Source organism: Lytechinus variegatus, chromosome 17 (genome assembly GCF_018143015.1).
Source record: "Lytechinus variegatus isolate NC3 chromosome 17, Lvar_3.0, whole genome shotgun sequence".
Lineage (NCBI taxonomy): Eukaryota > Metazoa > Echinodermata > Echinoidea > Temnopleuroida > Toxopneustidae > Lytechinus > Lytechinus variegatus.
This window is the reverse complement of record NC_054756.1, coordinates 7,258,321-7,273,232: the sequence shown is the minus strand read 5'-3', so window position 1 is coordinate 7,273,232 and position 14,912 is coordinate 7,258,321. Positions and strand designations below refer to the sequence as shown.

Below are 14,912 nucleotides of genomic sequence, written 5' to 3'. Positions count from 1 at the left end.
TGCATTCAGCACTGGATTAAAAACAATTGACACACATTTTTTTTTTCATCAAATTTGTACATTCCATCTCATCGCTGGCGAGCGTCCGCTTCGTTGTTCCATCTGCGACTGTCTCTGCTTCCACGGCTTTGAGGACTCGGCAAATGTCTCGTAAAATGTTTGTTGGTCTCTCCCGATCTCACACACAATGCGTAAACGCGCAAATAAACCCCACATGCATAAAAAGAAATACTTGGTCTGATCCAATGGCATCATCGTTATAATCCTCACATCAACCAATCACAGACGGCATAGTAGAAGGCATCTCGCTTCAAGCAGGGCGTTTATCCAATCAGAAGCCATTTGAGTTTATCCCTGCTTGTTATTGAGTTGCGACTGCTGCTCCCACACTGGACCAATCACACGTCGTGTACTAAAGCCCAAGGATGCTTACTGGACCAATCACAGATCCTGTACTATAGCCCTGAGGCATGACAGTATGGTTCAATCATGAATGGTGTCATACCTTGTACAGTTCAATGACACACATACATGCACGTGTCTGTTCTTGATCAAGGGGCTAAGGTCTATGAAACCTATATGGGGTAAGAGAAAAAAAAAACACACGAGAGAATAATCGTTTGAAAACACACTTAGTTAAAAGCAATTAATAAGTCTACATGCATTTCAGTAATGTAACTTGGTTTGATCAGAAATCGTGAGAATAATAATCTCTTTCACTATATCTTCAGGTCTTGCATGACATACATGTAATAAAATCCCTACAAAATAAAATCCCTACATTTCTCCATTCTATTACGTCAAACAAAAGGTCCCATTTTGAAGTCTTTTAGTATGGAACCCATGACCTCATTTTCATAAGGCTGATGATCTACCACTGAGCCACGAAGCTCGAATCATCTACATGCATTTCCAGATATCTTGTCGAAAACAGTAGCTTTCTATGTCTGGAAATAAGATGCGAGGGCCTGAAATTTCTGCGACAGCCAAGGTACAATCAGTTAGAATTTGGCATGAAATCATGTTCACTGAATGAACCATCAAGGTGAACATACCGACAGTTCATGTCGTAATTACAAGCACAAAATCTGGGCCCCATGACCTGCAGCTAGGCGATTAATGGTAAATGCAAGACTGATTTCTACGATTGATGCGTAGATTGGTGTGTGTGTTGAATCGTAGGAACCAGCCCTGTGATTAATCACCAAGTTTCATGTTATGGGGGCCCCAGGTTGATCTAACTCAATTCCAGCCTGATTAAAATCAAGGGGGCTGATGCAGAAAGAGTTGCAATCGAACACAATTCATGAAATCAAATGCAACTTGATTTTTAACCAATCAAAAACACACATTCAGGGCCGTGTTGCATAAAAGTTACCATCATGGTAACTTTGCCATCCAAAGGTAATTTGCATGGAATCCTTGATTTTGAACTAATTTGAGTTTGTTACCAGAAATTGTATTTATCTTGGCTGTTGATCAGCGTTAATATCGTAGTAACCATTGGATGTCAAAGTTAGTAACTTTTATGCAACGGGGCCCTGGAATTCTGATCAATTTTTAAAAGTTTGCATTTAAACACAAAATCTTTCTGCGATGGGCCAAATAACAAAGACGCAACATTTGCTCAAGTCTTAACAACTCAGAGGGCATAAGAAAGAGTTAGAATTGTAATAGAGTTTTGGGCTAAGAATAAAATAAAGATATGGATTAGGGTTACTGTAGTTTTGGAGGCTCGGTTTTATGTTTAGCTTAACAAGCAGATTTTCCATCGGAGCAATTGTCGCCAAAGCAAATGTCAAGGAACCCCCATAACTACAACCCATCATAGATTACCTGGTGAATTTTTTACTATCTTCATGTACGTTCATCTCAGTACTCTTGAAGTCGTTCAGCTCCTTGCGAATGTAAGCCTACATGAAAAGAAAAGAAAGTAGTTTCAAATACAGGTAAACTTGCATAAGCTGAAATTCTGTGCACTAAAAATTTACCTGAGACAAAGAATTTTTCTTAAACCAGACAATGCAAGACATGTGATATACATCTCCTAAGTTGAATTTCTCCTAATAAAACAGAACAGGTAAAGAAGTTACCTGTATATTATTATGTCATCATAGAGAATGGAAAAATGAAAAACAAAATTACCACGGATAAGAATACATTTCAAGTTTACATGATATTGACTTCAAAGGGTAACTCTCTGGTGTAAAGGTAGACAAATTTGCCAAACCTTTGTCAATAATTTTGGTGTTTCATCCATGTGGCTAAATGCACTACTTATGGAAAATTCACCAATGGAATGTAAGAGCAGCTGAAAAAAATAAACTACAATGTAATGGCTTAATACACATTTGCATTGTTAGCTAATTCCTATTTCTGTAATTTCAGTATTTCATCCAGGTGGCTAAATGCACTACTTAAGGAAAATTCATCAATATGGAATGTTAGTAGAGCAGTTTAAAAAATAAACTACAATGTAACGGCTTGATATACTTTTTGCAGTGTGGGCTGACGTTTATTTCTGTAGGATCTTCTTGGAATTCTCAGTCTGTATTTTAAGAACTCCTGAAAATTTGTGATGCTCTCAAATGATCACGACTTGAGCGATTCATGAGGTGAAAAAAGGAATGGAGAAAACCAGGACCCTTTCTTACAAAGAGTTGCAATTGATCCAATCAAACGCACCTATGGAAAGCCAGCAAAGTCAACATATAAAATACATATTTGTTCAAAAGATTTTCTATATATGAATGTATATCCATGAATTCATTGATTTCTTGACAATTTGGTGTGTTCTCCTTTGTTTACAAAGGACATTTTGCAAATTTTCTGTAGAAAAAACTATGGCACTGATGGATTTCCATAGAGTTACATTTGATTGGATCAATTGTAACTCTTTGTAAGACAGGCCCTGGGCCCTTTCTTACAAAGAGTTACGATTGATCAAATCAACTGTATAGAAATCCATCCATATCATAAATTTTTCTACAGGAAATTATCTCAATCTTCTTCATAAACAGAATGATAAATGTATGAATAAACATCATATCTGGAAAATATTCAAACAAATCTGAATTTTAGATATTGACGTTGCTGGCCATCCATAGTTGCGGTTGATCGGATCAATCGCAACTCTTTGTACGACTGGGGCCCAGGTGTCTCAATATAAAAAGATGATTATTTTATGGTATTTCACATTACTGACCTTGTCTTGCGGCGTTAACCTCGTCCATGGCTTATCTGCTTTCCTATCGTAATCTACTGCTTCTATCACTTCCACGTACTCGTTGAAGTTGATGATGTTACGTTTCCTAAGCTCATCTACCGTTGGTCGTAAGCTCAACTAGAGAGGACGATCAAGAAAGAGGGAGGTGGTTAAATAGTTGAATGCATGGGCATTTTATATAGTGAAGTGTCTGTAAAGACTGGCACAGTGAGACAAGAAAAGTTGACAAGTCTATGTAATACATTCTTAAATGTAGGAGACAATTTAAGGGAAATACAAAGTCTGTCGATGGTCACTAACTAACCCAGATTTAAATGTATTACAGTGAATGCTAGGGCGGAGTCATATAATGTTCTTTTTAACTGGTCAGCACCAGTGATTTTTTGGCAGGGCCTGGTGAAACAATGAAATAGAGAAAGAAAAATGCATAGAACTTCAGTGACAAAACACACTGTAAAATCAACCAGTTTAAGATCTATATTTCATTACCTACATGTAGATCTACATATCAAAAGCTTTTAATGATTTTATCTGCAATCAAGGAAGTTGGATTGTAGAAAGAAGAGAACCGTGCAGGATTTCTCAATTCTCTTGCTTTAATTTATTGCTCCGTAACGTGATACATGTGATTCTGGTGCATGGGTGCGGCCACTTTGTTGCGTCTCCTCCCACAATGCATACCTTTCTTGTGAGTGTCCTCTTCTTCTCCTCCCTCTCGGCTTTGGCTGCATCAATTTGTGATTGTTCTGGGATTGAAAAGATAAACGGGATGAGATGGAGAAAGGGTCATTATAAAGAGAACATACATGTACGGGCATTAAAACAAAATAAACTTTCATAATTAACTTATTCCCAACAAGGGATGTCTGTTGATTCTGCTCACCGAGACTGAAAAGAATCCAAAATATTTTAATGCCCCCCCCCTCCCGCCCCTAAACCTGCTGTGTAATACCAAGCATGAAATGGGTAGGTGCCGGGCGTCGTGGTCTAGTGGTTATAATGACTATCGTCTTTCAATCTGAGGAACATTGGTTCGATTCCAAGCCATGGTGTGTTTCCCTTCAGCAAGAAATTTACCCACATTGTGCAGCACTCAACCCTGGTGAGGTGAATGGGGACCTGGTAGGAATATCCCTGAATGCTTGAGCGTCTAGGAAGCCCAGAAAAAGCCGGGGTAAGAAAAATAGCAGGGCCGGCTGGGAAAACAGCAGCAACTGAAGCTGCTACCCTGGTTAAATATGCTGTTATTATTATCATTATTCATCGCTAGCTTACCTCTGTAAATATTTCTTTGTTCAAGCTCTTCTTGTGTTGGTCTCTGACTTAGTCTCCTGTGAACAGAAAAAAAATTAAAAGGGGAAAGCTAATCATTAATTGCTGCTCTTTCCTTCTGAGAGGCTATGGCATCAATACTACTTGATTACATAATGAACATTGCAAAGTTTGCAGAAGCTCAGTGATATAGGGGAGATACATGCATCGCTATTAAAGAAAGAAATCACTTACATACATGTACTTCATCCAATGAGTTAGAACAGTAGGCCTATATACTGTTAAAAAACATTTGTATTATATTGAATGGCTCAGAATAGGATATCACAGATATTCCAGGAGTTAGGGCCAATGTTCCGTAAGTTGAAGATGAGTGCAACGAGTGGAATATGTCACATATTTCATTGGATAAAACTGTAAAATATGATTATCATTATCTATCCCCATATAAAATGTACAGTGATTTATCAAATTATGTCACCAATTACCGAGGCCTCACTGCATAAAATAAGTTGTGGTTATAAAAATGCGACTCAATTCAGCTCTATATGATGTCGTATGGTATCATTGCGCATGGCATTGCAGTGATTATCGCACGTGTTGCCTATTCCATGCATTTGACCGTGTAAATTGCTACCATATTGAACAGCAAGTTTTTGTGCAGTAGCCTACGAGATATTTGTGAGATTTCTGTGATTTTTAAAACACACCCTTATAATTGCACAGACAAATAACGCAGACCTAAATACGTGACCATGATTCTTTTACCTGGGCGTCAATCCGAACTTTCACGCTCTTGACTTACCGTACTAGCGCGGCACCAATCTTATCCTTGTCTATCTTCTTATCATCGTCCGATTTTCTTGGGATGATGTTCCTCTCTTCTAGATGCTTTCGACTCGGTCTGTTTTCTAGCTTGATGGCAAGTGAGTTATTCCTCTTAACCTTGGCTGCAAGAGAAGCTGAAATGAAAGAAAAAGAAATGTATGAAGTACAGCAATCACGAAAGGACAGTTTCCTTGAGCCTTGGAGAAGTACTCTCCCAAAAAGCGAACACGCTGTCCTCTCCTCCCCAAACAAAGCAAAACATAATCAAGCATGAATGATTGAATCCTTACTCATGTGTTTGTGTTCGTCTGTATTTTTTAACTTATTTTTTTCTATTAACTGGACCGTCACACCTAATGTGTGTTTCATCAAGCTGTTCGTAAGTGGAGAGCAACTTTAAGAACTACTGGTGAACCTTTTTACACACAAAATAACCACCAGTGAACAATTAATGGTGAATATCATTTACCACAAGAAAGGAAAGCCAGCAAAGTCAACATATAAAATGCATTTTCATTTTTTTTTTAATCTAGATATGAATGTATATCCATAAATTCATTGATTTCTTGACAATTTGGTGTGATCTCCTTTCTTTATAAAGGACATTTTGCAAATTTCCTGTAGAAAAAGTTATGACACTGATGGATTTCCATAGAGTTACGATTGATTGGATCAATCGTAACTCTTTGTAAGACAAGACCCTGTATTACACTATTAACATGCAAGTTGCATGGTGGATAATTATTGGGTGTAACAAATAATCAAAATTGATTGCAAGTCTCGATAATAGGTTGCAAATCTTTCATAATAATATCATCAAGCATTACATGTAGGCGGAGAAGTGAGCCAAACTGCAAAATGTACATGAATTGAAAAAGAATCATTAAACAACCAACTGATCGAAGTAATATACATGTATGATTTGGAAACAGTTATTTTTTAAAAATTTATTCTACCAATTTATCTTGTTTTGGCTTACAATGTGGTTTTAAAGGGCAAGCACACAACAAAAAGTGAATTTGAGTAGTAGAAAGAAAAAAACTCAAACAAGCCTGATGGAGAGAATATCATTAAAACCAGATGAAAAATAAGAAAGTTGTGACCAAATTAAGCTTTTGCTTCTTTTCACAATAACAGTTATATGGATGATATGGTTGATATGCAAATGAGAGAGAGAGTCATGACATTCTCACTATTACTTTTTTGTTATTTGTTATATGAAGGATAGAATAAAAAGGGAAACATCTTCATTGAATTGAGTAGGTTGCAAGTCGCAAATATTTCATATTTCACTTTTCATAATAAAATACAAAGAAATAGTGAGTATGGTATGTATTTGTGCAATTGTATTGTATCTGATGATGGTTGAATAAATCAATTGAACTGAAAATCGAATTGGCTCCCTTATTTGCATACCAACCAGGATCTGCACAAAAGAGAAACTTAAAAATTTCAAAACTCCAACAGAATTTTCAATGTTGCGCTTTGTGTTTGATTTTTCTCACTATTTGTTGGGTTGATTTGCCCGTTATGGGATTACTTACTGCAGTACTCCTCCTCGATATCACTATCATCATCATCCTGCCTGGCGTTATTATCATAGTCGCTAGTTGAGCTACTATCATGTGATATGTCACCATTACACTGGGAAGGAATGCTTTCTGCTCCTCTGTACAATATTAAAAAAAATAATGAAAAACAAAATTAACAATATAATGTAGAAAATACAAAACACAAATAGATTATTGGAGGACTGGTTATTTTTTTCTGACAATTATGACATATCAATATCACCTATTTCTTGCATCCAAAAGATTTTTTCTTTCTTTCAAATGTCTGAATTGTAATACAGTCTTTGAAGTGAACACTTTAAGAACTAATTCATTTATGAGCAGAATGCTTCAGGTTAATAAGGCAATGCCATACAGACCTCCGATATTTAATTAAAAAAAGTAGTTCCATTTCGTTTCAATAGTTTTAGAGCACTCAGAGAATATAACATTTGGTCAAATGTCAGAATTGGGCTCCTCTAATTATTGCATAAATCAAACCTACGTGTGCATACATATTCTTTGTTACATGACAATTCATAAGTAGGCTTGCATGATTTCATTATGGGGCGATTCCATACGTGTCGTATGGGATATTTTGACAATTTACAGTCTCTTTATAACCAAATGCTTGCGCAACCTTTTTTTTTGTCAATGATAAAGTTCAAGCGGGTTGCAGTGTGTAAAACTGACAACCAACAAAAAATACTCGAGTACAGGTGAATCAAAGGTGAACGTGTTGTGTGTCGTACAGGACTCAGAAATGTACGAAACGCAACATTTTCACCCCTACTTCATCAATGGAAAACACATTTTGGTTGGTTGTCATTTCTTTTATGACTGTAGTACTTTAATATTACAACCAAACAAATTGAAGTTCCCTGTTTGTTTGGACAGCGGGTTGAAAAGTGATGTGAAAATGGCCAATTTTTCGAGCATGGAATCGCCCTATGACAACAATTGGCATATTCTAATACTATAATCAGTTTAATATGTTTGGTTAATGTTATATATTATTTATAATACAACCATTACAAATGGAATTCATAAGTTACAATTAAGAATAAATGCTTATTAATATTTGAGATTAAATTTACGTGTCAAAGTTGAGCTTCTTTGGAGCGACGGCTGGTGAGTTTTTAGCTCCTTTGCCTCGTACAGCAGGCGGTGTTCCTTTGGCTTTAAAATCTGCAGAAAAGGACAGATATATACCAGATTCTTCAAATTAGCATTATTAAAAGGTGTAGCTTGAAATCAATGGGATATAATCACAATGGTAAAAATAGAAAATGAGTGAAGGTGAAGTATTAAACACCCCCATGTAATACATGTATATCAACTAACTGCAGCGCATGTCTAGGTCAATAATTATTTGATTTTTCTTGATTCTTGATCGTTGCTCCATTTAACATCACAGAAAATCAAAAATGTATGACCCTATAAAGCAAAAATAACTTTCTAACTGCAATTATTGATCACTCAAACAGCTGCCTATTACAGGAGATTAAAGTGAAAGTGGTTATTTGCCCCCCAAATTGGATCCCTCTTGGCAAGCACATTCTATTTTTCATTTGGTGCTTTTTTTCACCAGGTTTATGGAAGTCTTCAATTTGGAACTTCCGTCTTGGGATGACATGATCACATGGGCATCCCTGGAAAGAGAATACTTCCCTCCCATCGGTCACGCATCCCTCGTATAAAGTCCAATGAATCCGTGCTTAAAACATGAATGGGGTACAGGAGGGGTGCGTCATGTGCCCCTCAAAATCTCCAGTAATGCTGCTCTTTAAAGGAAACCAAAACCCCAAAAGAGAAGCAATCTTATAGTAAAATGAGACGAAAAATCTAAAAAAAAGTTTCATCAAAATCAGTTATAAAATAAGCAAGTTATGGATGTAACAAGTCTTGTACTTTCTATGGGGATCCTCAAATTGGCAAACGTGCTTCAAAATGGCTGATTTCGTGGACAACTCTCCATTTGTTTTTGTACACAAATTTTCAGATTTTCCCCTGTTTTACATATTTCACATCTCCTCCTGACCTTGACATACTGTATGATATGTGATGTGAATTATATTTTCCCATGACATATGTTGTGCTCAGGAGACAAGAGGCAATTTGAAAGATAATGAGGAAAATCTGAAAATTTGTGTACAAAACAAATGGAGAGTCATCCACAAAATCAGCCATTTTGAAGCACGTTTGCCAATTTGAGGATCCCCATAGAAAGTACAATAAGAGCTTTCAAACTTCCATACATTGCTTACATGTATTTCACATCTGATTTTGATGAAACTTTTTTAGATTGTTCTCATTTTACAATGAGATTGCTTCTCTTCTTGGGTTTTGGTTTCCTTTAAAGGGGTACCCCAGGCTCAAAATCATATTATGTGAAATCAAATAAAATGTATTGTACATTTTCATACAGAACCAGGAAGAAAATTATATTTTACGAAAATAAAAGGGTGAAAGTGAATACTAACATCAAAACTTGCTCAATAACCAAAACTGAGAGTGACAGAATTAGCATCTTTTGTGCTGTATCCTTGTCTGAACTAAAATGTTTATTAATGTTGCTCGACTGACTTTTGTTATTAAAGAAAAGCAAAGTAGTTTTAAGACTGTCTCTTTCATCTCAACTTGATTAATAACCCATATTCAGAAAGTTACACAATCTAAAATTAACCATGGTTTCCAACAGTGATTCATTTGTGCATACACCTACCTACTGTAATAGTGCGGTTTCTGAATTTCCAAACATATCTGAAAATAATTTGCCTTGTCAAAATTAATCTTGCTGAGTCCAAATCGATTTAGGTTTATTAAAAAAATTTGGGAAATCCATGTTTTAGATTTTAAACAAACATCACACTGAAATAATTAATCTTTCTGTAGGTACCTTTATAATTGAGAGATGAGCACAGATGAACGGATCAGCATTGATAAAATTTACATTCTGAAATTATGATAGTCACCTTCACTCTCAACAGGTCAATGTCACTAGTTCATACACAAGGGCTCACAGGCCTAATTCATTTCCCATAGACTCGTGTGTTAAAGTGGCACTTCAAAAGAATTCATAAAAAATAAGGAGGAAATTTGAGGGTTGAATGTTTACTACCAGTGGATAGGATGAATGTCTGACATTCCATATCTGACCAGAAAAGGGTACCTCGACCGGCTCATTTTAAAAATGAATCAGCATTTATGAAGACTACACCTGACGGGACTAAATTTATCACTTGAGAGAGTAAAATGACCCTAATTCTTCCGCCAGTAAAAATATAGTTCCATAGTGGTAATATATCTTTCCAATTTGGAAAACGTAAGATCAGTAGGTACCCTCCCGAGAATCAGTGTTAAGATTGTCAGTCATATTCATTCATTTCTGTCAATCAGCAATATCAAATTTAAAAATTGAGCAATGGGTTGGCTCAAATGAATATCTATGGCCTGCCAGTTGTGATTAGGCCCGTCCAACCACAAGGGCAGATATTGTACGGCAAGTAAAGGACGAGACATCTCAAATCCTAGCCATGTGCAAAAGCAATGGTGTAGATTTGGCACCTATTTTCCATTTATGCATAGCAGGAAAAAATTTATTTTATTTTTTTCGGGGGCTACTTTTTGCGTTTCGGGGGCTCTTTTCAAATGCTACATTTTTTTATTTTGAGGAATACCTGTTCACTTATTAATGAATTATTACTTATTGCATAATATTGTATGATTTTTAAAGTTATTTTTTTCATGCTTAGAATCTTGGATGTGGGTGTGACTGTGAGTTGAACTTGGATATAACTGAATTCAATATCTAATTTCTACTCCATCTATTCCAGTACAATAACCTGTACCCGGCCATGTAATAAAGGCCCACATACCCTAACTTTTCCTGAAGTTCTTTGAAAACGCAGATCTTCATGAAAAAAATCTTAATGTCGCCCCCAAAAGCATGATTTTGGGTGATTTCGAAGTGACTTTAGGCATTTCCGGGGCGAATTCGCCACCACCCCTGTGTATTTTTTCGCTGATGCATAGAAACACTTGAACATTTGGTGATTCTTGTTGGATCTTTGATTGTGTTTGAATTCATTTCAATATCATAAGATTGGTTAGGTAGCTCAGTGGTTGAGCATCCAACTTGTGAATGGGAAAACATGGATTTGATCCCCGCCGAGTCACACCCAAATACGGTTCAGATTTTTGCCTTCTTTTCAGGTGGTTGACGTATCAAAATGGAAAAGGGTAAATGACATTGAGATTTTGCAGGGCCTGCTAGGAGATCGGCTAATTTTCATACGTGAATCTTGAATCATCATTGTATTGATGATTGCAATTCGTCTATAGAATTATCGGACCTTTCACAAGCTCACTCGAAAAATGTGAATTGGATTTGAATTCCCAAGAGAAGGCGGTATGGGTCCTTGGTGACTTGTCAATCAAAGCACTGCATCGATACGATGAGTGCATGACAATTGTATTATTTATCTACCATAGTGCTTGAAAGGACATGGACATGTAAGCTCCGCCCCCCAAAAGATGTTTTGGAGGCCACACCTTTCACACGTAAAATTTGTACCGTAATTTGAGTGAAACTTAACTAGAATTCACCTCCGGAGTAGAATTTGAATTTGTGATTGTGATTAGCATTCAAAATTGTGATTCTAGTTTGGTTTCACACATGCTAAAAATTCATCAATAAACTCATTTTTCACTGGAATCATCATTCAAATTACGATTTTTTACCATTTGAAAGGGCAGCCAGTGGTTCCCCAAGGTATTTTAATCATTATTTTAAAAGCCCCATGTGAAAAATTACCTGGCGTTTTAAACATTGGTTTGCCTTTCTTTGTTGGTAACGATGGTGAACTCTTTCCTTTTGGATGCACACCGGGTAACACCATAGCACCTTTGAACTTGGAAGGGGTACCAGCGGCTCCGGTGTCTCCATCACCAGATGCGGTTACCGTGGCGACAGGTTGGCCACCGGTCTTGGTTGGGTCTGGCGCTACGTCGTTGTTAATTTCAGCCTGAGTGACACCGGGATTGGATGCATCGTCACCACCTCCGTCTACATGTATTAACAAGACAAAAATCACAGAGAAAATGAAAGTTAAGTAGGGTAAATCTCTAAACACAATAATGATTTTAAAATGTTTTACTCTGGACAGCAAATAATGCCCATCATAATGTTAAAGGGACTGCACTTGTAGCATATTTTATTGCTTCTATTAAAGTTCCTTCTTATTACCTGCAAACGTAACACTATTTTTTGTCAATGTGAATATTTGTTTTGCATGTTGAAAAAATAAAACAAACAAATGAAACAAGTGGAATGCCTCTGGCCGTCTCACCTGCATCACGCGGTTCAATATAGCAGCAGTGCTGACTTTGCATACTACTCTAACTTGCACAAGATGTTCAGTGATACATGGTTACTCTTATGTCCTCTTTTTATGAACTAGACCAATAAACTTACAGAGATATGATGGTTATTCAACAAAAAACCCCAACATGGCCAAAGTTCATTGACCTTACATGACCTTTGACCTTGATCATGTGACCTGAAACTGGAACAGGATGTTCAGTGATACTTGATTACTCTTATGTACAAGTTTCATGAATCAGATCCATAAACTTTCAAAGTTATGATGGTAATTCAACAGATACACCCAATTCGGCTAAAGTTCATTGACCTTTGACCTTGGACATGTGACCTGAAACACGCACAGGATGTTCAGTGATACTTGGTTACTCTAATGTCCAAGTTTAACGAACTAGACCAATAAACTTTCAAAGTTATGATGGTAATTCAACAGATACCCCCGATTCGGCCAAAGTTCATTGACCCTAAATGACCTTTGACCTTAATCATGAGACCTGAAACTTGCACAAAATGTTCAGTGATGCTTGATTACTATTATGTCCAAGTTTCATGAATCAGATCCATAAACTTTCAAAGTTATGATGGGAATTCAACAGATATCCCCAATTCGGCCAAAGTTCATTGACCCTAAATGACCTTTGACCTTGATCATGTGACCTGAAACTTGCACAAAATGTTCAGTGATGCTTGATTACTATTATGTCCAAGTTTCATGAATCAGATCCATAAACTTTCAAAGTTATGATGGGAATTCAACAGATATCCCCAATTCGTCCAAAGTTCATTGACCCTAAATGACCTTTGACCTTGGTCATGTGACGTGAAACTCATGCAGGATGTTCATTGATACTTGATTAAGCTTATGTCCAAGTTTCATGAACTAGGTCCATATATTTTCTAAGTTATGATGACATTTCAAAAACTTAACCTCAGGTTAAGATTTCGATGTTGATTCCTCCAACATGGTCTAAGTTCGTTGACCCTAAATGACCTTTGACCTTGGTCATGTGACATGAAACTCTAATAGGATGTTCAGTAATACTTGATTAACCTTATGGCCAAGTTTTATTAACTAGGTCCATATACTTTCTAAGTTATGATGTCATTTCAAAAACTTAACCTCAGGTTAAGATTTGATGTTGACGCCGCCGCCGCCGTCGCCGTCGGAAAAGCGGCGCCTATAGTCTCACTTTGCTTCGCAGGTGAGACAATAAAATGGCCTGTAAATGGATATAAGTAAAGGTCAAGTGAAAAGTGCTGGTCATTGAAGAAAAAAGATTATTATGAATTAAGTACTCAATTGTCCATGGGATCCTTCAAAGCATTAATTAAGAATGGAAGTGGAACTCTGGATGCAGAGAGGTATCAAACAAAGTTTGTGAAACCTTATGCTTAGTTTCTAGGTATGGGTTTTAAAGGTATGGTCAATTGGTCATATTCTAAGAATATCTGGGGAGGGCAAAAGTATGTTCATACAAAAATCGAAAGTTACCTTGACATAACCGTTACTTTAATAGCTGTACTGCAGACTTGATTACTTACAAGTATTACATTGGTTTGTTATTACACCAAATAAACCAAAGTATGCTTGATTTGTGAATGGGGAGAACATACATCCACATTTTGACAATGTAAATATATATTTGCATGTACACTTCAACGTACTAGCACTTTGGTGGGCAAGGTTTTTCAAGAATAATTTTTTTTTGTAAACTTGATCAACAATAGGTTTTGAAGCTGGGGAAGGCAACTTGAATATCTATACTGTGCTTCAAAGTCACCAAACATAAATCCATCCTATGAATGGAGAGTAAATCGATTTCAATCACCAGAGTAACGTCAGAATGTCCTACCGGTAATAAAATGTGAATGAAAAACTACATATTGCCGATGGCGTTTAAAACCGTGTAGGGCCTTACAGAAGTACAGATGTATTTCAAGTTAAAGATTTTGTTGAGGACAGATCATAAAAAGCTGATTTTAGCATAACATAATGTTGCAAGATTGTCTTGCCTACAGAGTTCTACTGGAAGAGGCTGTTTTCAGACAATATGCCCCATATTCTGAATTCGGGTCTAACTTAGATCGTGGTCTTACTCTGTGCTAAAACTATGGGAAGCCAAAAGTATCAAAATTTGTATTAAGTTGTATGTTTCTTATGTTGACTGTGCTCTTTCCCAATTCATTGATGATGCAGACTATCATCTGATTCATACTTCCTACACAATAATGAATGGTTTGAGAGCCAAAATGAGGTGAAATATTATATCTCTACTGTTAGTGATTTATGTAACAATTGGCTATCCATACTTAAGCCACAACTTTAAACCTGAGTTTAAGTTAAAGGTATTGTTTAACTTTGTGAGCAGCCAATTTAAAATATTCTCAAACCAAGATGAAACATGTGTACAAGTGCATGTTTTAGAACTAATAAACCCTGAAAACAACCATTATTGAGAATGAAAAGCTAAAACTACAAGGCAAACCCTGATTTTGTAAATAGGTGTCTTATAGACACATAAAAAGTACACAGAATTGTATTGGATGAAATTAAGATGGTGTTCCCGGTCACTTTATATATCAATTTTTGAAGCACTAAATAATTATTTTTCGAACGCAATTTTTTCTGGGCTTCATTTTTGTAACATATCAC

At 36.4% G+C, this 14,912-nt stretch overlaps 1 protein-coding gene across 7 annotated transcripts in view; it reads right to left on the bottom strand.

Moving 5' to 3' along the window:
* Positions 1 to 367: 367 nt before the first annotated feature.
* The window catches only part of LOC121431393 (phosphatase and actin regulator 2-like), a 58,910-nt gene continuing 44,365 nt past the window's right edge, over positions 368 to 14,912 (bottom strand). For all 7 annotated transcript variants that reach the window (XM_041628951.1, XM_041628956.1, XM_041628952.1 and 4 more), the window contains 9 exons: positions 11,693 to 11,944; positions 7,974 to 8,064; positions 6,871 to 6,995; positions 5,304 to 5,460; positions 4,502 to 4,557; positions 3,908 to 3,972; positions 3,206 to 3,343; positions 1,837 to 1,913; positions 368 to 575 (listed from right to left, as the gene is read on the bottom strand). In XM_041628951.1, coding sequence (XP_041484885.1) covers positions 560 to 575; positions 1,837 to 1,913; positions 3,206 to 3,343; positions 3,908 to 3,972; positions 4,502 to 4,557; positions 5,304 to 5,460; positions 6,871 to 6,995; positions 7,974 to 8,064; positions 11,693 to 11,944 — 977 coding nt within the window. In that variant the 3' untranslated portion in view covers positions 368 to 559. The remainder of the gene's footprint in view (positions 576 to 1,836; positions 1,914 to 3,205; positions 3,344 to 3,907; positions 3,973 to 4,501; positions 4,558 to 5,303; positions 5,461 to 6,870; positions 6,996 to 7,973; positions 8,065 to 11,692; positions 11,945 to 14,912) is intronic.